At 41.6% G+C, this 24,313-nt stretch overlaps 1 protein-coding gene across 1 annotated transcript in view; it reads left to right on the plus strand.

The window, feature by feature from the left end:
* Positions 1-1,717: 1,717 nt before the first annotated feature.
* Positions 1,718-24,313, plus strand: part of LOC142994079 (BMP/retinoic acid-inducible neural-specific protein 3-like) — a 28,981-nt gene continuing 6,385 nt past the window's right edge. Inside the window, exons 1-5 of the mRNA XM_076144751.1 lie at positions 1,718-1,823; positions 14,021-14,144; positions 16,847-17,122; positions 19,843-20,045; positions 22,400-22,617. Of these exons, the coding sequence (XP_076000866.1) occupies positions 1,718-1,823; positions 14,021-14,144; positions 16,847-17,122; positions 19,843-20,045; positions 22,400-22,617 (927 nt within the window). The remainder of the gene's footprint in view (positions 1,824-14,020; positions 14,145-16,846; positions 17,123-19,842; positions 20,046-22,399; positions 22,618-24,313) is intronic.

Below are 24,313 nucleotides of genomic sequence, written 5' to 3' on the forward strand. Positions count from 1 at the left end.
TAAACAAATGATAAAAATGCAGATGTATTTCCTGGACAGGTATACTGTAACAATTTTTTTTAAATATGCAGATTCAGTCGAAATTGCAGCGGTAAATATCCAGTTTTCTGTTCTTAATACAATGGTGGATGGATTTTGTGATTAATTAAAATGTTTATACCGCAAGTCATCATTTATACACAGATTTTTGCCAACATAACTACAGAAGATTCTTTCCACTCTAAATTGTCATTAATTATCACAGTCCTTGTGTTGGAGACCTTATCTTGGCAGAAATGTCATAAATTTTCACGAGTCAACAAAATGATCGGCATCACAGACCACACTGAGTACTAAATGTAATTTGGCATTAACACAATGAGCAGGAACTGTTTCTATTCTTTGACTTTAGTCTCATTTGTCACTCCTGAGCAGCTCTACCTGCTGCCATGCCAACACGACCACATGCTGTTACGTTATTCTGAGGAAGCTTGGCACAAGACGACGTGTTTTTATTTCGCTCTTTGATTTCATCCATCAAAATTCCTCCAGCATCCATCACGTCGGAGATACGCCCACGAAAACACCCTTACAGGACGTGAGCGACCTTCACCTCATTTGAACCTGACGATTAACAGCAGTAACAGTAAAACATGCAAGAACAGAAAGTAATGACTCCCCCTCAACAACAACAACAACAACACTTTTTCTCTCTTTTTCAAAGTTGTGTCAGTCTCCAATCTCTTTGGCATAAATAAGAAAAATGAGGTGATTGATAAATGAATGCCACACGTGGGCAGTGGCCTACTTGAATGTTAGTGTGTGACTGATGGCTGCATCCATCACCTCAATGTCGTTATTCAAAACACATCCAGCAACTATTGGGTAAAGTGGGTCAAAAGAGGGAGAACTTGGTGAGTGGCACCGGACATGATTCAACATATGGGATGGCTGCATCTTTGAAGTATAGGTTGAACCATTCGCCCCGTGACCAATCACAACAGCGGTGGAGTTAATGGTCATGGCGAAAGTCATTGCGCTAACTAAATGAACGTTAGATGGGCGAACCCAGGAGCGCGTGGCGCAAAGGCAGAATTTACCTCCAGGTCTCAAAAGTTAACACATAATCCCGCAGCGCAGAGGAATACCTGATGAGGACATGTTTATATGTATGAGGCCTGGTGGCACGTTTTATATCCCCATGAAATGCTGGAGCAGATGGTAATAAAATTCACACGCCTACGTGGTTGGGTGTGCGTGCGTGTGTGAGAGAGAGAGAGAGAGCAGGAGAGAACCCTGCCATCATTGTTAGGAGGGCGAGGAAATGTCTTGTCCACTCTTTACATCTTGGCTATGACAACAGTGCCAAGCAAAATGTAAAAATAACCCGAAAAGTGGTTTAGTTTTTAACAAGCCGGCTCGGTGAAGCTACTGCTGCTTCCAAATGGCACCAAGAAGCGGGAGATAAACAGACGGGAGCAACAAAACTGTTAGTTCACAAGTTTAGAAGCCATTTGAGAAGTACGCCGTAAGAGATAGATGACATCATTTATCAAGACACGGGAGGGACTGAAATGCAGACAATGGACAGGAATTAAAAAGAGAGAATAGACTTTACTCAGCAAAAAGGTTTTTTTTAATGCTTACTGTCAAAATGACAGATTGAAAGGGACTAACAAATTCAAAAGGCTAAGGCAAGCAAACAATGCTCCAGAGGCAGACAGGGACAAACGAAACAATGGGCGAATCCCAAAAGCTGGACGGCTACGAGGACGAGCTGGAAAAGACAAAAGAGAACTGGCCAGTATGTATAAATAGAGGGATGATTGGTGAATTGGAAGCAGGTGAGTGTGTCAGGTGAGGTGGGGAAACTGGTGGATAGATGGAGGACAGAACACACAAGACTTACCAAAATGTGTGGGTTTGTGTGTGTGTATAGTAATTCTTTTGAACTGACAGCTTTTTTTCCTGCAAAAATAACCTCCAGTGTTAGTTGAAGCTTCTGTCGTGCAGCTTTTAAGGTGATTTTCATTGGACAGTTTTGCTGAACCTGGTTACCAAGGAGATAAGAGAAGTGTAAGATCTAATGTGAGCCCGTTTCTGCTGTTTAGAGGACCATTTTTTTCTGTAGATAACTGATTTGTCACTGTTTGTGGGCATATCCTGCACCAGACTTTCATTTGTGTAAACAAGGGGAATTTCAGTCTTCATAGGAAATAGTCATAGTCATAGGAAATAGTGACAGAGCAAATTGAAACAAGTTTGCTCTGCTGCCTTGGACAATCTTATTTCGGAAATAACTAAATAAATAATCTTGAATAGTCCTCACACACAAGTGAGCAAGGCTAGAGTGCTTCACTCAAGTGGAATGTTTCAGTGTCATAAACCAGCCTCACTTCTGATCGCACTCTGTCGCCACGGTTACTTCTGCTCCACAGCTAGGCCTGATACAGAGCAGCTTGTGTTGTCTTGAGTTTAGTCGGGCTGAAATCTAATCATGATTGGAAAATAGCGTCACCATTCCTGCAGGATCTCCTTGATGTGTTGTTAGGGGGTCTCTCCATGGAGCTGGGCGAGGATATGTGTATACTGGCAAAATCTGCTTAATTTCCCTGAGGATATTCTTTGCCAACGCTATAGATTCTTGTTGGAAAGCAGACAGTATTTATGTACTTCCTCTTTGCTTTGCCGTGGGCATCGATCACAGATATTCAATCAACAAGATAGAGTAATGACACTGAAGACAAATCAAATCCAGCTTTATTTAAAGTGCTTTTGACATTAATGTCCCAGTGCACCTACATAGAATCATAAAAAGGAGGACAATGCGCACACACACAAACCTTGGGGTTATTGTGTAAAGGTGTTTAATACTGTCAGGAGTAGAGGCTCAGTATGGCATTTATGAGTACCCTGAGTAATAATGTAAAGTTATGAACGTGCACCTTTTGCAGTTTTCTGACAGCATTCACAGCAGTGGTGTTGCTCTTTGTGGCCATTATAGCTTTATATTCTTCATACCCGTGTGACATAATTCTTTGCTCCTTATACTTTGCTGCAGACACGCAGCAAAGTATAAACTATGAACTGTCTGTGAACCAGAATAATCAATATTTATTTACAATTTTAATCTGATGTGAACAAGGTGCACAAGAATCCTGTGTCCTCACATAATCCTCTATACGACTGTACAACTCTTAAGCATCTTAGGAGGCTCAATTTGTGTAAAATTGCAATCTGCATGGACTAATTAGAACAAATTAAGCTCTAACAGAGCACTTAACTGCAGTTTCAAGCTTATAAATGACTCAACACAGTCTGTCAAGCACCTCAATTAGAGAGAACTTACTTTGAAAGGATAGAGAGAAGGCTAAGTCGTTTATTGCTCCACTGTGGGAAAAATACTGTCAATGCGCTTTCTCACAATGGTGACAAAATGTTCCCTGGTCTCCCCTGTGTGACTGGTGAGAAATTTTAGTGGCAAGGTGTCTAAAAATAGTCGCAAAATGTCACTTAATGGTTACATGTTGGAGCCCGGAATCCATTTTATGACACAGTGGTGTGACTTTATCACCAGGTGAAATGTGGACACGGTATAACAAGTACAATGACATGTAAACAGTGGCTTCACTAACTTAATGGCTCTCAATCATCAACTCCTACAAATTAACAAAGCTTTTATCCCGCCTACAATAATGCTCCACTAGGACGCCATTCCCCGGAGCGTAATTGGAAGTTGTCAGTTATTATTTGTGGCTGGGAAGCTGACAGAGGGTTTAGTGACTCCTACTGGTCGATTAGGGAACTGACAGGAGGAGCGACAGGATCTGGGATCTCTCAATGATGATGTCATATGTCGCACAGGTAGCAAGTTGACTTCCCTTCAGCTCTGACTGAAGGTGAAGTTAAAGGGGAATCGGACATTATACAGCAATTACCCACCTATAGTTTGTGAGATATGCTTTGGAAAATGGTCAGGGGGATAATTTATGGTACAAAAAAGGAGTAAGAGTACAGGATGAAAAATGCAAAGCTCTTGTGCCAATCTTTGATGTTTCTCATCTCAAGTTCTGCCATTCATTGTTGTTAAAGTGTCAACCTCAAGCAACACAATCATGATTCATTTGGCTTCTTTAGAAATTGTGTTCAATTATTTCTGAGTGTTCTTACTTTCCATTACTCTGCACTCGCTGTCAATCAGCAGCCGCAGTGAGAAGCCTCAAGCAGATAATAATCCATCAGAGGCATTTCACCTCGCAAATCTTAATGTAGCGACGTCCATTTCCTCTTTGTTAGTCGAGTTTGGTACAGTGAAGGTTTTTAAAAATATATAAACATTTCATAATGCATGCAATGGAAATCGATTTCCAAGAAACTACATGAAGACAGTAATAAATGGGATATAACTCTAAATGACAATGTCATGCTGAGAGAAATAGCTCCAAAAAGACACGAGCAAGAATAGAACTCAATACACTGAAATCAATGCTTTTTAGTTTGAAGGTGGCACATAATGTTACAGTTGCAGTTCAAACAAGGTAAGTGAGAACAATAGAAAGTAGAATCATCTGTGCTGTCTTATATGCATGTAGGTTTGGACTGCAGATGTGGACTCCAGTTGCACTTCTACATCATTCTGATATTAATCGACCAGACTAATTATTATTATTATTATGGCATTAAACTTGATATAGAGACTTCTTCAGTACGCGTGACTCACTTCTGACTTGGTCCTGTTGTCAGCTACCCTGCATCCTGAATGCAGTAACGGATATGAAATGAGCAGAATAAGCCACATGAAGCAGCCAAACACTGGTGGATAATTAGCTTAGACTTAGATAAACTCACACCTACTATCACACAGGCTGCTGCGTATATATCTCCTCCAACAATGAACTCAACATCGCCATGATTCCAGGTTATTGCACACTCAGAGCTATAACGTCATCATGAGATCTCGGCGCTGGATCTATGTTGCGATGAACTATAGCTGCACTAAGCCAGTGACGCCATAAAGCCACAATAAATGGTGAAACCTTGACATCAATCATGTTTAAAATACACTTCCCCTTCATATACAACACCGGTCTCACACAGAGATGACTTCTGCAGTCATTATAATTGCATGCTTGCTGCTTTTTATGATCTTATAAAAGATAACAAATGCAAATCACAAAACTCGAACATAATTGCGTGCTCAGGCATTGTTTATTCTTGCAGGGAGTGTTGGGCAAAAGGCAGTTTAATCCTGATATCTGAAGATGCTGCAGTGTTTTATTGTGGAATGTGTGTATCTGTGTAAAATGATGAACGGATGCAAATGGTTTTCAAAGTCAAGTTAGAGAAATGTTAGAGAAAAGTGCAGCACTGACCTGAGAGGCCAGTGTGTCTGTAGACACGAGTGAGTTTGTGTTTAGTCTTGTCTGATTTGTGTCTTGTGTTACCGCACAGGCTGCGTTATCGCTTGCATCAGGATGTTATCTCGAACTTTGCTAGCTGGCAGTGAGCCAGGACAGAGGCAGCATTTTATTGTGGCTCAAATTAATTCTTTGCAGGTTTTTGTTTCACACCCCTGCTGGCTGCTGTTTCATAATGAATTGCAAAGGACAGTGTACGTGTCTGTTTGTTCAGAAAACAAGACACAAAATGGAGACAAGATGTTTTTCAAAGTGAAAACAGCCTTCGGGCAAACTGAGCAACACAACATTTTTATAGGGTATTCATCATTTATGGCATTGTGTATTGTGGCTGTGGAAACATATAATTAATGTTTGAATGACATTTGCTCCCATTTAATTTATCAAAATGTCAGTGGGAGGGGCCCACGTTGTATTTGTTTGAAAAGTTAATTTTTTTCAAAGACAGAAACCTTCACAGGGATGAAAAACATTATTCAGTATAATATTCCATTTAAAAGCAAGCCCATTAGCATCAGTTTGTTTTGTTAAAGACTTTGTAAGTAGGATCATTTATATGCAAATAACCAAATTAATCTGAATATTGTTGAATCAACAGGGACTGAAAGGCAGCGCTAACTGTGACAACATTTGGCTTCAGCATTGATAGATACTACACAAAGGTAGGATGGCTGCGTTCTCTGACTGAAAATGTCCAACCTGTGTTTATTATACCAAGGCTGAACATACTTAATCAGGTTTTTATAAAACATATTTTACAAATCGAGAGACCAAATTGTGCCAGGTGATATGGGATGACTATGCCTGTTTTTGGAGATTGGTGTTTTATTTTTAGCAACCTGGTTTCAGCAACATCTGTAATCAGGTCTAATGGACAATTAAGACACCCGATTAACACATGTAGATTTCGATACATACCCTTAACTCTTTTTTAAGGTTTTTAAGGATACACATGTACATGACAAACATCAGATTGAAAGAAGAGAAGAATCTGGCAGCTGCATCACTTGCATCAGCCAAAACAGACAGAAGCAGATCTCATGTTGAACCTGATGAAAGAGGCCAAGTACAACAAAGTCAGATGTTAGACAGGCGGACAAAGCGCCAGGGGATGATGTTAAACTTCTTTTCACATTTCATGTTGACATTAGATCCTATTGCCAAGGGAGATAGCTGGTAAATGTAAGTGTGTTTACAAGAGTACGCGTGTTTCTGCATTAACCAGGTTACTGGTGCATGTAAACGCATCGACTGTTGCCCGGCGAAGGAAGCCATAACAGAGAAAATGAAACGCCTTCAGTGGCCTGTTATGGGGATTTAGGATTTTCAAATGCTGTGTGTGTGTGTGTGTGTGTGTGTGTGTGTGTGTGTGTGTGTGTGTGTGTGTGTGTGTGTGTGTGTGTGTGTGTGTGTGTGTGTGTGTGTGTGTGTGTGTGTGTGTACTCATGTCTGCATACGTGGCTCCAATAACAACATCAAACCTGTTACAATTACTAAAAGAAATTCCTTGACTCAAGATCAGGCCGCAGTTTAACAGGTTCTTCCCCGGATCACCCCTTGCCCTCCTATCGTGTTTCATCAAAATCATTTCGCATCTTTCTTAGTAAACCTGGTACAAGCACAACCTCCCTGCCAGCACTAAATATGCCTCAAAAGATAACTGGGGCTCAGTAAGTGAAAAGAATGAATGTGTCCTTTTTTTATTTTTACTATGCCGTCCAAGGTCATCGTCATTCATTCAAAGTGGTCAATAACAAAAACTCTCAGGGGATTTAAGTTTCGGGGCAGCGTGCTAAATAATTGATCAGGTGAGAACTCTCAAGCGCCGTATGAGGCACAAATTATTACAGCTCGTCAAAATCGATAGTGCGATGTGAGACATGAATCCTTCCCACAGCCCAAACCTCCCATTCTTCTCTGACTTACACGTTTCTCTCCCCTTCTGTTTTTGTGCTCTGCCACATTTTAGATTGATTGTGATTCTTCTGTGGCTATAAGGCAAATTTAGATGATTCTCTGTTTAATCTGCAAACAAAATGCATGTGTGAATTTATGGATGTGTGTGTGTGTGTGTGTGACAGAGGCAGGGGGTGGAACTGTGCCTGTATGTGTCTCTGTGTCTGTGTGTGTGTGTCTGTGTGTGTGTGTGTGAAAACATTTCTTTAATTTAGCTTAGTGAAGCATGAGGACTCACACATTGCACCGGTGTTCATTTCATCGTCCCATTTGTATTGTGCATTTGGAATGCAAATGAGCCTCAGTGCTGATATTTCACCGCTCTGTTTGGCTTTGTCCTAATGAGGCATCAGTAAATGGTTTTCTATTACACCAGATATGGAGCTCAGAGGCAAGAGACAGAAACATGTTTACCCAGACCACTAGGATGACTTTAATGAGTTTGGACTAGAGATTTTCTCATTTAAAAATGCAAACTGAAATCTTGTCATTAGGTGTGATCACTGGCAAAGCTGTACAATAAGTGAACTTATGTTTTACTTAAATGTGAAATCCATTCCTGAGCTGCTGAGTGACAGAACCCTCTGGCCCAAGCACGGATTTCACCCGCATCGACGCATCGTGAAGTGAAACTGCAACACCTACTGCATGCATCAATGTAGGCGTGCACACAAATAAGCAGTCACGCACACTCCCCTGTAAGATGTTAACACTCCAGGGCTGCTGGCACTAGCACACACCCCCCTTCCCATTGAGAGGGATCGATGATAATTCCTGCACCTCCTGACCTGCACTCCGAGTTTCTGCCACCTCTCCTCCCGCCTCTATCAGCCGAGAGGCAGAGACGGCACAAACTCGTGGCAAAATGAGATGTGCGCTGAAAAAGAAAACCCTCCCGTCTGTGGTTTGATGCACTGGATGCCACGAAAGGTCTTTGAAATGTTCCTGTATTTCTCGAGTGCCAGTTTAAACAAAAGGCTGGAAGTGAGATAGAGTTTTAAATTAAAACACAGCCACGCTGTCATACTTCAGCTGTGTGGGATGTTCTGTCACATCAAGTACTCTGTAAAGGGTGAGAAGTTGAATTTATTTAAGTTTAATGCCCAGGAAAGTTATAAGAGAAATACCAGCACAGTACAATACAATATCATGAACGCAGAGAAATGAAATGGACTCAGAATCTTGTCGTGGATATTAAAGACCAGGGGAATATATGAAAGCAGCATTTTAAGACAAAGTTATTAATCAAATCTTTAAAACTGGAATTCTTTTGACTGTAGATTTACTGTAAATACAGTCTGACACATATTCTCATACATAAACATCTGCTTTCATGTGATATTCTGCTCTTAATCCCTCAAAAACCTGCAGTTCTTCACCACTGCACCACTTCAACTCAAATTCCACTCTGAGATTTAAGAGGAGAAATTCCTCTCTAATGCGTCATTCTAGCCATTTAAATGAGTCTCTTAATCCCCAACGATAGGTGATGATAGATTCTCACTTCATTTCCACAAATGCCACATCAGCAGTCTCACACCTGCAGCATCCTCACCAGCCACTGAACACACACACAGGGAATTACAACTGACAGCCACTACAGAGAGACATGAGAAGCTTTCAGCTCAAAGACTTAAATTAATCGAAAATCCAGTGTAGCGTCTTCTATTTTAGTAGTCTGAGGTCACTATTGTCGGTTGGAAATGAATCAATTTACGTTTTGACCGTCAACCGAAAACATTTCATAAAACTACACACGTCTTCAAATGTTTAATTCTGCCAGAAAACAGAAACCATTTATATAGTACCAGTATTAAATGAGCTGGCAAGAAGAAGATGGTTTCTAATCTTGATTTTGGCTGGCGTGAACTACACGTTTCTTTACATTTGGATTGCAGATTGCATCGTTAAACAAGACCAGAAAAAATAATGAGGAATTCAAAACAGACACAGAACAAAAACCTACCCAGTCCTGACGCTGATAATTGAGTTTTCTAAAAAAAGAACATTCTCAAATAAAAGCAATACCTCTAATAGGGGTGTGCCACACAGTTTGAGAACCACGTATGTCACCTATTTCAATGGGAGTGGGTTTATTCTTAGCAAAACAACCCTTTATACTAGATCTAACCTATGCATACCTTATATTGTGCATTGGGACAGTTGTGATAAACACACAGCAGCCAGCCGTGCAGGTTAATGAGGAGCCGGAGCTCCCGCACAGGTAACTGTATGAGAAAGTGGCTCCAGCTAATGAGAGCTGCAGCAGCTAAGGGGACAACTGAGTGAACAAAGAGATTACAGCTGAATCATAACGTGCATAGATGCTTAGAGATTTTCCTTTAACTAGCAGCGTGACAGGGAAGGAAAGAGGAACAATACATGAAACACACACATACTTAAAAGCGGCATAAGAAGCTTAGTTATAGTGAGAGGACGCCTATTATTGTCCTTTGGCTGTCTGTGAAAGCTGACAGGACAGATTATTGTGACAGTGATAGGGTCAGAGTCTGTCTTTGAGCACAAACTGAACCACTCCACACATTAATAAAAATGATTATAACATAACACAACACACCAGTTAAGTCCTGTCGTACCTTTCGGTATCCATCTGGCTTTATATTTGATTTCACAGGTGCTTTATTGGAACGAATAGCACCAAAGCACATGCACTGACTCACTGATTCTTAACTCTTTGGCACTTTTGGGTGTTTTTATACGCGCAGGCAATCAAATCTGCTATATGTTGATGTGAACATGTTACAGACCAATTAAATTAAGCTTTCAGGGCAGTTCAGGACCTTTGGGTTTGCCTTTGTGGATGCAATTCTATTATTTTTAACCATAACATTATGCAACTTTGACAGCACATTCTCGCTCCTTAATTACACTGTCTAGAAGAGAGAAAATAACAAATACATCCAAGATGTTGCCTTTCTCTTGTTTTGGTTTAATGATCCTGCATTGCTGAATTCCCCCTTTGTTAAATTAGTGATACAATCTTTCTAATCAGAAACCTATTAACTGGCAGATTTCAGGATGGCTAACCCACAGTGGAATATGAGCAAATGTTTGGATTATAAACAGATATTGAAACAAATATTCAAAAGCCTCCAACCTGGCAAAACACTCATGATGTTTTCCTTCCACGGGCTAATGCACCACTCACCAAGAGTGGATTACATATGCATTGAGGCTCTGCAACGTAATGTCTGTACTAACACTCACAAATATACAAAATGGCCACTAATGATGCACGGAGAGCAATGCATACTTCTCAAGAAAAGCTTTCACAATATTTCCCTTATTTAATAATATCACCACTTCACCATGTTGACATGTGTATGTTTGCTGTCATTCAAACCTCCCTCAGCCTCTCTGACCGCTCTAAGTAGCTGAAATACTCCACCTGCTTGACCCCGACTCTGAGGCCAAGACAGCGGATCGATGGAAAGGCCCAGCATGGGAAATGCGAGTTCATTAGTATTTCACAGCTACGGCTAACAAAGTCATGATATGGAAGTAATTCAAAGTAAAAGAATCATTATTATTCTATTGACGTGAGGAGGGGTTAACAATTTTTCCTTATTTGAGGAAAATAATGATTTTCTACTGTTTACCTGTATATATCAACATTACATTATACACTTGTTCATGTGGTGGTAATCACTTTCTCTCAGACCTGTGGGATGTTAACACACTGTACCCTATAGAAATATGGACTCATGCTTTGTGAATCCTTGATTATTGTTGTGAGTGTAACAGAGCTTCTGGTCTTCTAGAATCAGTGTCAGCTCACAGTTGGATTTCAGTTTTCCTATATTTCATGATGCCTTTTGACATTCTCCATGAAAAGATCATAAGTTGAAGATTCAAAGGTATTTTCAAAGGTATTTTCCCTGATTCGTTGGGTCTATCCACATCCATCCAGGCCATGCCAGCGTTTGTTTGCACCTACAGTATCTAGATCTACTGCCATTCTATGTGTGTGTGTCGGGTTGATCACGGTCTAGTCAATAACCTGTTAAATTCAATAACTGCTGGCTAAATCGATGTATGCCTTTAAGTGGGTCTTGATTTGTCTGTCATTTGAAACCACTCTGAAAACTACACTTAATTGTTAATACATTAAATTTCTGTAATCTTTATGAACACACTTCTCCACAAGTAATCCTGAAAATCTTAATCCTGTTTAAAGCAGATGAAATAAAATCTGCCTGAGCAGTGTGATTTTCTTTACATAGATTTTGCCACTCATTTCTAGATCTTTTATCCTGGACCTCCTGACGGTGCTGAATGGAAGCGAATGGAAACCAGCAACCTTAATGTAAAGTAACATAAAGGATGTATTGTACTAAATGGATTTCGAATGTGCAGGCTTTGGCTTGATTCTATAGATGCCAACAAAACACGAAACACTTCATAATACCCTTAAGAGAGAGCAAAGGTATATAAGGTGCGTTTTAACTGCATAACATTTAATTACCGAGTCTCTGGAGATGCACTCTTACTCTTTGCATTTTCATTCAAGAAGCACTAGGAGTTTGAATTCAGTGTGATGATACAGCATGAGAGAAGAGCTACAATCAGGTGACATTGGCGAGCACAGAAGTTAAATAATGAAATGTGTCAATAGGTGCGCCATTTTGTGTGCTCCTTTGGCAAAATGTGACATTTTTAAAACTCTCTCCCTCATACAGAAAGAGACTATTAAACTAAGCTCACTTGCAATTTACTTTACATTCATAATGTCCCGGCAAGTTCCAGCTTCCATCATCTAAAAGGGAAGAGGTGGTTTAAATGACCTTTTAACAGTGTGTCATTTCCCCACAAAGGTTTATTCTCTGTGCACAGTAAAATTACCAGCTAAATTCAGCATAACCAGAATATGAAATTGCAAATGAGAAACAGAAAAAAATATCCTTTTGTGCCAAATAACATCGACTCAAAATCCCTCTCATTTCCTCTCTTGAGCTCTAATAACTGAATGGACACTCAGCTCCCAGACCCTCATTTACATAACAATGAGAAAGTTTCATTTTCTGCATAAAATCACTGGACTGCTGAGGTTTTCTTCTTTGACAGAACCTTAAAATGTGCACAATGTGAAGCTTTAAATTTGACATAAACATAATTAATGACATTATGAAAACACAGATGAGAGAAATAAGCGATTGTGGGGAAGATTGAATATATTAATTCACACTTCAAAATGTATTAATTATTGAGGTGATTCAAATGTAATGTGCAAAAATGTGTATCATCCCCTGAAGAACATTAATTAACATTTGGTTTGGGAAATCTTTGATAATAGCTGAGAAACAGCTGATAAATAATACAGATTTGAATGATCCCTCTAGAGTCTACAACCATTTTTCCCAATTTTACCTTGTAGAATTTAATTTTCCAAAGTCTTGTCCAATAAAATAGACTTTCAAGAACGAGAAATCAATAACAGTGTTTGTTTGTTGTTGTTGTTGTAGGCTGAGTGGAGATTTTCACAAGCCAAGCGTTCTCTAGATTCATGATTGCCTTTGTTGTCATTCTATCAGCCTCTATATAAAAGTCCTATGGAGGTTAAAATATGATCAAGTGTTGGTATAAAAACATTATGTAAAGCGACCGTATGTGCAGTAACTAGTAGAGTGGCTAATTAGATTGTCTGATGATTTACAGTAAATGGAGTGAGGAGTTATATTGGCAGTAAATTATACGCGTGGGTTTATAGTGATGAGGGTTATTCTGCTAAGTATTTTGTCCCGTGTTGACAGGCAGTAAATCAAAGTTACATCATAAAAGGGTTAAAGATTGCCACAGTACATGGAGTGATCTGTAACACTTGATAGCATAACGCAGCAAGGCCATGAAGTTCATTCATACTGAAGTACTTTTGTGGAAAAGGTCAGATGCATCGATCATCAGAGAGTATTCATAGGCACTGTGGCTGCCATGGTACTTAAGAATGTACCTTTAGACAAACAATGTGAGTTTCCATTCATTTCCTGAAACGTTATTTTGTCGGAGTCCTTTTGTGCGACAGGCTTTCAAGCACTCCAGCTCAGCCCTGCGATGCTCCACAGTGACTGAAGGTTGGAAGGCCAGGTACAGTGATGGGGCAAAAAATAGCAGCTAGGGCCACAGAAGCCAAAGCCTTGACAAAGCCTGGGACATGTGTGTGCCCTGACCTGAATAAGCAAGAGACTGCTGCAGCAGGTAGACCTCTGCACACACACACACAAACAGCAGCACAATAATACCCTCACATCCATCTGCTCCTTTGTTGGTTGTTTACTTTCCAACTAAAGCAATATCCTGCTACAGTTGGTCAGCGTAATGGCATCCAAGTGACTAATTTGCTAAAAGAGAAGAGACATTACACTACACTTCTACATCCAATAAGCAAGCTCATCAAATCCTAACTTCATTTGTTTCAATGAATCTCAGCGCTGAGGTGCTGAGATGATTGCTTATGTGACTCACCCTCCTCACACTCGCATTAAAACGCGGGGAGGGGGGGACTCGCCGTTTCATTTCCAAACATCTTTTCGCCGGCGCCTGCCCGATTACTCACATCAGAGAGATTTTGGTCCAATCGTTGTCTTCACTCCAGAGTTAAATGACATTAGCGCATCTAAGGGCTCATCATCGTTCTCTGTGTCTATTCTCAGTTTCACATTCTCCACCTGCCAAGCTGCATCGCCATCCCATGCAGAGGCACTTTGAAAGAACAATGAGCATGATCACGATGTGTTTTACACTGTGCCCATCAACTGGGTCTCAGCCTTCTAAAAGGTACAGGTACAGGACAAGTCATTACTGAGCAACGTGGATTTTTAGACGCAGAGGAAGTGACTGAAGCTGCTGAGCAAAGTTTGTCATTTTCTGTCACAGATGCACCAGTCACATGCTGCTTTATGCCAAAGCCTTTAAGGTGCAGAAGCTGCTCTTTTTTTTCAACCCCCAACCCTAATTTCAAAATGTGTGTGGGGGCACGATGTCATTCTTGGCTTGTGATTACTCTGGCACATCACATGTTGCCAGGCCAAAGGCGTTTCTGTTCAAGCACAGTCACACCACTCGCTTGTCAAGCCCCCTCACGTCACAGGAAACGGTGTCCTGGCAATTGTGAATTTCTCAGTGCCCTTTTTTCCCCCCCCCCACTTGAACGTTAGAATTCATGGCACCGTCGAGTGCAAATTATCAGAAATCTGCTCAAAACATCCCAAAGCTCAGCAGGCGACAGAGCAGAGGAAGAAATGACGGAGGGGGGGAAGGAGACGAGAGAGGAGGATGAGTTCGAATAGAGAGGAGAGAAAAGACAGAGGCTGCGAATAAAGCTGAGAATGCTGGAAGAAATGTTGGCAATGTCAGACCAGAAAAGAGAGAGAGAAGCAAAGGCAAAGGAAGAATGAAGGGCTGGAGGTTCAATTACAGCACAGACAGACAAGAAACACGACAACAGTCTGCAGCCAGGAGCCACAAGCTCATTTAGCCTGCTTTCCTTCACAAATCACAAGTTGGAATATATAATTTAATAACGTCGTCCTTTTATCATACGTGCAATAACCAGGTTCCCTCTGTCCCAACTGACAATATCCCACTATCCGACCAAGCAGCTGCTCCCGTCTGAAGATTCACAGAAAACTGCACCCAGCCTTAAATTCAAAGTGAGTAGTTTGAGTTGATTGAGACGGCGCCGACATCTGTCAGCGGCGATGTGACAACTGCGATTAGGGCTTTGAAGATATGACCTCTCCTTATTGAATTTACTGTCTGGATTTGTGCTCGTGGCATAAAGGGGCCGCCGGCGTCCTCAGAAGTGCTCGCCAAATAACATTAAAGCAAAAGGAATCAGTGGAAGCGGACTATCGATTCAACCCCATTGTGGGGGAACAGACACTGTTCACAGCCCATTTAACACAGGGAGGCTTTTGTCAATCAGGGTTTTGCGTTTGAATGACAAGCGTAATGACAGGATGAAAGTGCTAAACATATGAGTCTCCATGGCAATAACAGGAAAGTAGTAACAGCGATGACATCAAATGACTGCTGCTCGGGAATTGAGCTTCCTCCTTGTTTCAGTCCCCAAAGACTGAAGACGGGACTAATGAGAGATTCTTCGCCTGTACCTGCTGACCCCCTTCCCAACACACACACACACACACACACACAAACACACACACACACAATTCCAAGATATTCTCTCCCGTCATAATTTGCAGGCTCGTGGCAGCTTCACTTTCTTCTTACGTCAATCAGTTTATACATATGAATGAAAGACATGTCAGCTATGTGCCAGTGAAGACGAGCAGGAGGAGGAAGAGAAGCAGCGTCTGTCTGAGGCATCACAATGACCACAGCAGCCACGTTACAAAAGAGAAGGAACCTTAAAAAGGCTTTTGACATTCTGAGATTATTACTTACATGCAGGTCAAATGTTTGTTTTTTGTACAATTGTGACTTTTCGACACATTTTGGTGGGGCAACAGCTTTGAGTGTATGGAGTCCAGGGAGTGAACTGGTGAACTCCGCTCACATGCACCCAAAGGAACCTGTCCTGTGATAATGGCCTATAATTACTCCCCCACACACAACACACACACACACACACAAACACACACACTCCTGCATCTCCGCTGTGAGCACGCATATCATCACAGGAGAAGCTTCTTTTTTTTTGTCATGGCTGCTGCAAGGCTTTATAGCTCGCCACAATAAAAGGGAAACATTTGCATTTAATAATGAGCCCATTATTGGGATTCTTTTAGCACATTCGTGGAGACGCTGCAGTGACAGATAATGAGGACGGATTATGTGATGATGAGGAGGATGATGAGGATGAGGAGGATGGTGATGTGAGCCTTCATCAGCATCACTCTCATCTCCAGCTGAACACACTCAGAGTGTATGCTACCTCTCCCTCTCCCTCCCTCTCTGCCTCTCTCTCTCTCTCTTTCTGTCCCTCTCTCTCTCGTTGAGGGAAAGGGGACATTTTCACCCAGCAGCTCGATCAGAGGAGGAGAAGCGGCCACAGCGGCTCCCAGCGCAACATTTATAAAAGGACAAACTGCCACTTTGAAGGGTGGGGGGAAGGACAGAAAGAAAGGAGAGATACTTACTACATTTAGCGGTGCAAGTCTTTGGGAATATTTTTCTTACACCAGAATGAACTCCTGCTTTCGTGCCTCCGACGCTGCAACTTCTCACCGGATACATCTCCGCATGTCGTAGCCGGATTGTCCCCCAGAAATAAAGTTGTCTAAGAGCAGAAATCAATAAAGGGCTCGTCTGGAATGCCGGAGAGGTTCTATATCTGCGCGTCTTCACGCACGTCGCCGCTTCTTGTGCAGTAAAACATGTGATTGTTCCGCGTCTTAGTTTGACTCGCAGGCGCAAACATGCACATTAGGCTGAAATGATCCGGGAAAAGGGAAGAATCCCGGCAGAAGCTGTAAAAGTGTGTGAAATGTCTTACCGGTGCGTCACCCTGCCAGTCTGGAGAGAATGAGGTGCCGCTGGGTGAAGCATGAGCCGGGTGATCGCTCGGCTCTGCCTCTGCTGTGGGACGGAGCGGTGCTCAGCCTCTGGCTCTGCTGTTGGACCGCGTGCCGGGCCGCGGCCGCCGGGGCTGCGGCCACCGGACCCAGCGGCAGCGCCGGGCCCCTGGGCTGGCTGCTGTCCGATAAAGGGCCCTTCCACCAGTCCATGGAGTTCACAGAAGCCGCGGAGAGGTACCAGCAGGGCTACAGCACCAGATACAAGATCTACAGGTGAGTCTCTCTCTACCCCGCTCTCTCTCTCTCTCTCTGCTTGTGTATGTGCATTTGGTTGAATTCGTAATCTATTACAAATGATGAGGTGTGTGTATGTTTTTATTTCATCTCAACCTAGTGATTTTACCACATGAGTAATCAGCTGCGGTGGTATTTTTGGATGAAAGCCCGCACTTATCTGCTGTCACTGGTATAAAGTACATCACGCCTGCACTCAATCAGTTATTAAACTAATCAAACTGCTTCCTTTTACCTCTAACATTCTGACAAAACACTAAATGGTTTGGCTGTGACTCTATTAATTTCATTTTTGTGTCTTGTGATTGATATTTGTGATTGCTGACGTCTTAAATATTAAAAGTCTTGCCCATCTTAAGTCCATGACAGCACATGGACACTGTCTTATCTTGTCACCGACTTACTGCAGAACCACTGCAGATGGACTTTAAAATATAACACGATACAATAACATCATCTATAAGTCACTGTTCTGCATTCAGGTCTGTATTGTTTTTGCACTTCTTCATCTAATATGCAGAGTGAGCTAGGGACATCACATCCTGCTGCTGTTGAGATCTGTGTGGTGTTTTGTTGCTGCACCTGCAGTGTTTAAGGTGCAACTACTGACTGACTGTTCATGAAATGTTGACTAGAACAAGAGATTCAAGATGATCTTATGAAATCTTTGTTTATGGACTTTTATTCGTGCGTTTAGATGAACAGATTTGATGATAAATAAGAACAGCCAGATTTCCATGTTGTGAGTTAAATTTGGTTAGATTAGATCATAAGAAAGACGTGCAGGCAGTCTGGCTGTGTGTGTATATGTGCTTTCTTCACAGAGGAGAGAGAAGAGCAGGGTCTATATAGAAAGAGGAGAGAAGACGATAATACTGTGATCTTTGTGGTGGATATTGCAAATTATTTACCAAAAGTGAAACATTGTGTACATTATGCATCTGTGTTTCTAATGGAATGGTCCATAATCTCATTTTGTAATCGTATAGGCCATATTGCTTCATCTCTTAGTGGCTGCAGTTTGTCAGTAATCTTGGTATACCGGCAGTCGCCTCTCCCCTGAAGTGAATTACTTTTTCCAATCTGATCCATACAGTGAAAATCATTGCAAATGACAAAGAGGTGGAAAGCTTGAAATGTTCTTTGGTGGCCACCATTTTATTCGCGCCGTCTGCTGGAGGCTGACAAATTAGCACTCACAGGACTTTCCGCCTGAAGCAGTCAAACACTCAAACTTCCAGAAAACAGCCTTTAGCTTTCAAACCTTAAGGCTCCAAAATAAGATGTAGCCAAGCGTCAAAAAATATTTGCCCTGCCAAAGTACGGTTTGCACAATTATTTGATCTTTGTTTTGTACAGATAGCATCAGAAGAAAATATGAAACACAGGTTATTCTTAGAAATCCCATACAGCCTTTTCTCCAGCTTTCTAAAGTAACTAATATCACAATAAGTACCACTATTGCTCCAGTCCTATTACACATAAGAACTTTAAGCCAAATAATCATTATTGCTAATATCGTAAAGTAACAATGAAAATATGTGTAACCTGCCTCTATACCTTTTATGTTTTTGTTTCTCCACGCATCCTTAATCCATTTCATTGCTCCTTGGATCTTGTCAATAGTACCGTACAGCTGTAAAGCAAGCAGCACATACGGCTTCATTACTGCCCACACAGTAGAGCAGTTACCTGTAGTACTCAGTCAGCTCAGCCAGTTACGACACCTATGCAAACCTCCTCTTCCTCATCACACTTTATCACAGATACAACAAGAAAAATACCCCAAGTCGACTGTGAGAAAATAATGGTATATTTTCCCATACATGCTCAAAAATAGCCGAGGTCCAAAACTGTTCTGTCTTTCCGACATCTACAACAACAGGAGCAGAACCGTGCTGAACGTCACGTGGCTGACAGACACGCAACAGCATGTAATTAAACTGTCAGTTCGTGCCCCATGTTTCCTCATTTTCACTTATTTTTCCTTCAAGGAGTTATTTTCATCACTGTTGTCCTCAGTACATACACTGAGCCATGAGGTTAGATGTCTGCATACTGCAGTGTTTGCTCCTGCTGCACCCTTCTGTTTGCCATATGTGCATGCTGGTGGAATAGCTGTCGGCTAAACCCAGAGCTGGTCTATAATGCCCATCTGTCAAGCAGGGATGGACACTCGGAGTCTTCTCATTATGATGATTGGCTGTAATGACACACTCAACACACTGTCCCGATTCCCCAATTGTTATCGTTTTCTTGTGGCGGCGTTTGATTGCCTCCCAGTAGGAGAGACGGGGACACACGGTGCAGCGGGTAGCACTGGGGGGACAGATAGGAGTAGACATACACTGAAAGAATGGAAGGAGACAAAGATGGAGTGAGTGAGAGAGAGGGAGAGAGAGAGAGAGTTGTGTGGTAAGTAGTTGTTTTGTGATTATTTTATGATTAAAGTGGACTTCATTATGTTGAAGCATTACTTTCCACTACAAGATGCAGTTTTTTTCACATACATTAGTTATTATTTTATGCTTTGGAACGAAGAGTAAGTCATATAAAATGAACTTTGTGTACAGTAATACCAAGTGAAAAGGTCCTTTAATGGTATATGTGTGTGTATGTTCACAGACCTTCCTCCTATCCTCCATTTTAAAGCAACAGCACAGGGCACCAATGAAATGAACCAATATCTGTGTTTCCAGGGAGTTTGGTCGATGGAAGGTCAACAGTCTGGCAGTGGAGAAGCGGGATCATTCCGGTGGCAGCGGTGGCCTCGCTCTGCCCCTTGACCCTGACTTCATACACACAATTCGCCAGCTGGGGAGGCGGCCGACCCTCCAGACGATTACAGAGAGTATAATCAAGAAATATGGGACCCATATCCTCCTCGCCGCCACTCTGGGAGGTACAGTGGAATATGGCGAGCTTCAAAGCCTCATTCACGACGCTTCTAATGTGATTTTTTTTTTTCTTTCACCATATGTGGCACAGACTTTTATCATCTGTTGGTTTCTGAGCAACAAAGCATCTACAATGTGTGTAGATGGAAGAAAAACAAGAAACGGTGTTGCTCCCTTAACTCACTGTTGCGTGGTGCTGTTACTAATCTGCCTTTGGCTCATTTTCTCTTTCTTTAATAAATCATTATCAGACGGTATCATTTTTTATTAGCAGAATGGAAGGTGTTTGTTTGCACCGTGTATACTGTTTGCGTTTATAACAATTATAGGAAAGACGGAGACAACAACAGCTTCAGGGATGCACGTTGCAACCAGGGCTCGTTTGAATGATTGATGTGTGTTTTCAGCACAAAGGGTTTTTTTGTAAGATTCCTTGCATCACTGTACCGATATACTTTCAGGAAGAAATCCTCAAAAACTGACAAGGCAAATATTGATATTAAAAATGTTCTTTGACATTGGCCTCCACAGACAAGAGTGCCATACATGCAGTGAACACAGTGGAGATCCGACTGTTACTTTGACTCAGGCTTTGCTCTCTTGCTGTGCATTGCGGGGCTTTCTCAGTCAGTCGTGCGGCTACAAAGCTTTGAACTGGCGGCTGGCATGCTTTGCAGCTTGGTATTATCTTAATAATCTCATATCATCGTGACAGTTTAACACTTAGCGGCTCCCACTAATTGGGTTGCATTAATCAGCAACAAGCTAAGAGAAAATGAATCGGAGGCTTCGTTTGGTTCCCAGCAGTGATGCAGACGTGCTTCAGATGTTGTTTTGGGGGGATACAAGCCGGGAAGCTCGGGGAAGGGCACAGTCAAGTCTGTACTTCAGCAGGACGTTTGCAGATGAAACCAAATCGCACTGACAGCTTAATATAGCAGTTTTCAGATGTACTGCACCTGCGTATCTGTATGTTATCTATATGGCAGGCCTGCTGCAATGCAACGTCCCGTAGTGAGGTGTTAGTTTGGAAAAGGGCCAGTGAGATGTGTCAACAGATTATCGATGATGGATGGCTTCGTTTTAGGGATGGGTGCAGTTTTTTAAGGTGTTTTCACAAGTCTAAGCACACCATAACAAGACCATAATAGAGGAGGTTCCAAATCACTCTGCAGCGGTTTGTTACCCACGGTAAATTAAACAGTTACTGATCAGTCTTTTCCATATAAAGACCTACATATTGTCTCTACAATGTGGGGTTTTCCAGCTGTTGTCTCAGAGTCATATTTGGCTTGCTGATGGGTGGTATATAACAAAATTGTTCTTTGCTCCATCACAGGATAGTAAACGTCTTCCTCGTCCTTCCTTTCCAGATAATTCTGACCATTCAGTAGAGCAAGAATTCTCACATGACTTATTCTGATCTTGTTCCTGGATGATAGAAAACCGAACCAAGTGGCTAATACAATATTGTAACAATTTCATCCCTGACTTGGATGCAAACAAACTGCGTGCATGAAAGTACTCTTACTTTTGGTAAAGTTATAGTTAAATGCTCACTAAGCGCTTTACTCCTAACAAATGCACCAGGGTCTCAATATTTCATATTTCAGTTTCTTGCTTTCAGACACGTAGGAAATAGACTCCAGAGACTCCTTGTGTAGTTCACAGTGTGGACATTAGATTCTATTACTTTCACTGTTGCTGTATCTCCTTTTAAATACAAACACCCACAGCTAATGCAGAAAGTCTGTCGTGTTCTCTGCCAAAAGTCATCCTGAGAAATGTTTGTGATCGTTTATTGCTGTTGAAAACTACCCTGAAAAATGAACTTTATCACAGGATATTAAATCCTGGAAAGTGCTGAACTTCAACAACCTATGATATATAACGCCGCAAAAGTTTCTTAGAGTGGAATTTGTCATCCTTTTCTGGAACTATCCTCACATGACGGGGAAATTTGTATAATTGTGGCAGATTCCTTGCACATGACTGATTTTGTATGGGCCGTGAAATGATTGCAGCCTTTGGAGATATTTCCCAGTGTGTAGTTTTTGTCTCACAGAGAACAGGTGCTATTCTGTTTTGCTCACAATGTAATTCCTTGCCAATGTACACAAGTTAATTAAGAGACCCTGATCAACCATCTTAAACGAGCTTTTAATTCTTCCGAAGTTCAATAGATGGAGGAGCCTTGTCTTTGCCTTTTGCTCCAATCATCCGAACCATTAGTTCCTCTGCATCACTTAATCACTACTGTGCTTTTGTAAGCGATCTGAAAAGATACTAATGAACAGTGATTAGTGCTGCTCTGTCAGGACTAATGAAGCTCTTATTCCCTCTGCATGACTGTCACCAGGGGAGGAGTCTCTCACAATATTTGTAGACAAAAGGAAGCTCAGCCAAGAGTCTTCTTCCTCGGGCGCTGAGGCTGGCCGAGGCAGCTTCAGTAACTCAAACGGTACGGGGCCGGTCACCCTGGAGGCCCTGCACCAGCTGGCAGCCTCCTACTTCACGGACAGGGAGAGCACACTGCGCAGGCTGCACCACCTCCAGATTGCTTCCACGGCCATACGGGTATGTGGAGGTCAACAAAGCTGTAAATGCACCAGTGGTCTGATGGCAGATGAAACACTATTTTTGCTGCCTTGAGGCAAATTATGTCATTCCCTTATTCCTTAGTTTGTCAGTCTCTAGTGCTCTGCTGCATCTGTAGAAGGGCCTTAAGACTTTGTAGTTATTATTTTTACATAGTGTTTACTACTGTACATGAACGTATAGCAAACACATCTTACTGCGTGTTAACTTACTACAGTAAATAATAAGACTGTAAACGGTCAAACGGTCACTGCCTACAGATAAATGGTAACCAGCTGCACACTTAGTGAATAGTTGAGTCTCCTCACTGCTGTTTCCACCACCTGCCTGGGATCAAAAGAAAGAAACATGAAAATGATCAATAAGCTTTTGAAGAAAGATGAGCAGATATTTAACAAGTACAAGACTGAAATTTCTCCTGGAGCATCGGAGCTAGCATGAGAATGAATATTGATCTTACATTCATCAAATTGATGGAATTGTGACTCAAACAGGTGGCTAATGTTGCTCTCTGTCTGCAGGGTGCTGCTCACTTTGTGTTGCTGTTTGTGTTCTCTTCTGCCACTTACTGACCTAAAAACAAATAATGCAAATTTAAAATGGCCATATTATGCAGATTCCCATGTTCTCATTTCCACTTTTTTTAAACTCAGTCCACTGTCACTCTGCTTTGCTGTCACACCACTGTGCACATTGAGTGACAACAGGAAGTGTCCCTTTTAAGAGTCCACTCTGAGACATTTTACATAAAGGACAAATTAAGCACAAAGCTGTCAGGGGCCGATGGGTTTGGATTACTGGGTGCATGTCAGCAGGTGTAAACCTCAGCTTTTGCAACTTAATAGTAGCAAAGCTGTCAAATATAGCTCTCTTGTTTTCTCCCATTAGTGTGCAGTATGTGACGGCAAAAATGCTAATGTGCAGAAAAATCAGACAACAAGCATTTAATTTGATTTGTTAAATTAATTATCTAGGTTTTATAGCAAGACAATAATTTCTTTTCGCTAAAGCCCATTACACACAAATGGATTGACTGTTTCATCCAGCGAAAAACAATACAACACACTATGAGGCTTCTAACCGCTGGCTCAGATATCGGCTCAACTTGTTCCATCAGTATTAAGCACCAACCCAGCAAAGAGGAGAAGAGGAACAGAGGAGCAGTTGTATGTGCTGCGCTATAAAACACCAATCATCCATTTTATCATCTGAAGTGGCTATTAGAGCGTAAGCATTAATCAGCCTGAGGGGCAAACGTAGATGTTCTAGTGAGCAGCTACTGATGAAGACAAGTGCCCCCCTAAACTGAGAATGTGTTTCTCTGGTTATGCATCAGCCTGATGGATTACAGATATCATTCCATTAATTTCAAGCCAAGCTGACTTCCATTCATTCACCACTTTGCCATGTGTGTTAAGTTGAGGCCGGTTGAAGATCAAGCACACAGGAGAGAGAGACCCGAAAGATGAATACAACATTTTATAAAAGATGTTAAGCAGCACCTGTGAGATATGCTCACTCATTGAAACGCTGAAGGCTTTCGGGTTTCAATGAGAAATGGTATGAAGGTTTTTGAGCATAAATTTAAGTTTATATGAAAAGTTTATATGATAAGTTATAGGTTTTTCTGAAGTTTAAACTTTTCCAGTTTGAAGAAAGTTGATTTTTTTTTTTT

The sequence above is a fragment of the Genypterus blacodes genome, unplaced genomic scaffold, assembly GCF_046128005.1.
Source record: "Genypterus blacodes isolate CSIRO-AG114 ecotype Tasmania unplaced genomic scaffold, CSIRO-AGI_Gbla_v1 ptg000029l_1, whole genome shotgun sequence".
Taxonomy (NCBI): Eukaryota; Metazoa; Chordata; class Actinopteri; order Ophidiiformes; family Ophidiidae; genus Genypterus; species Genypterus blacodes.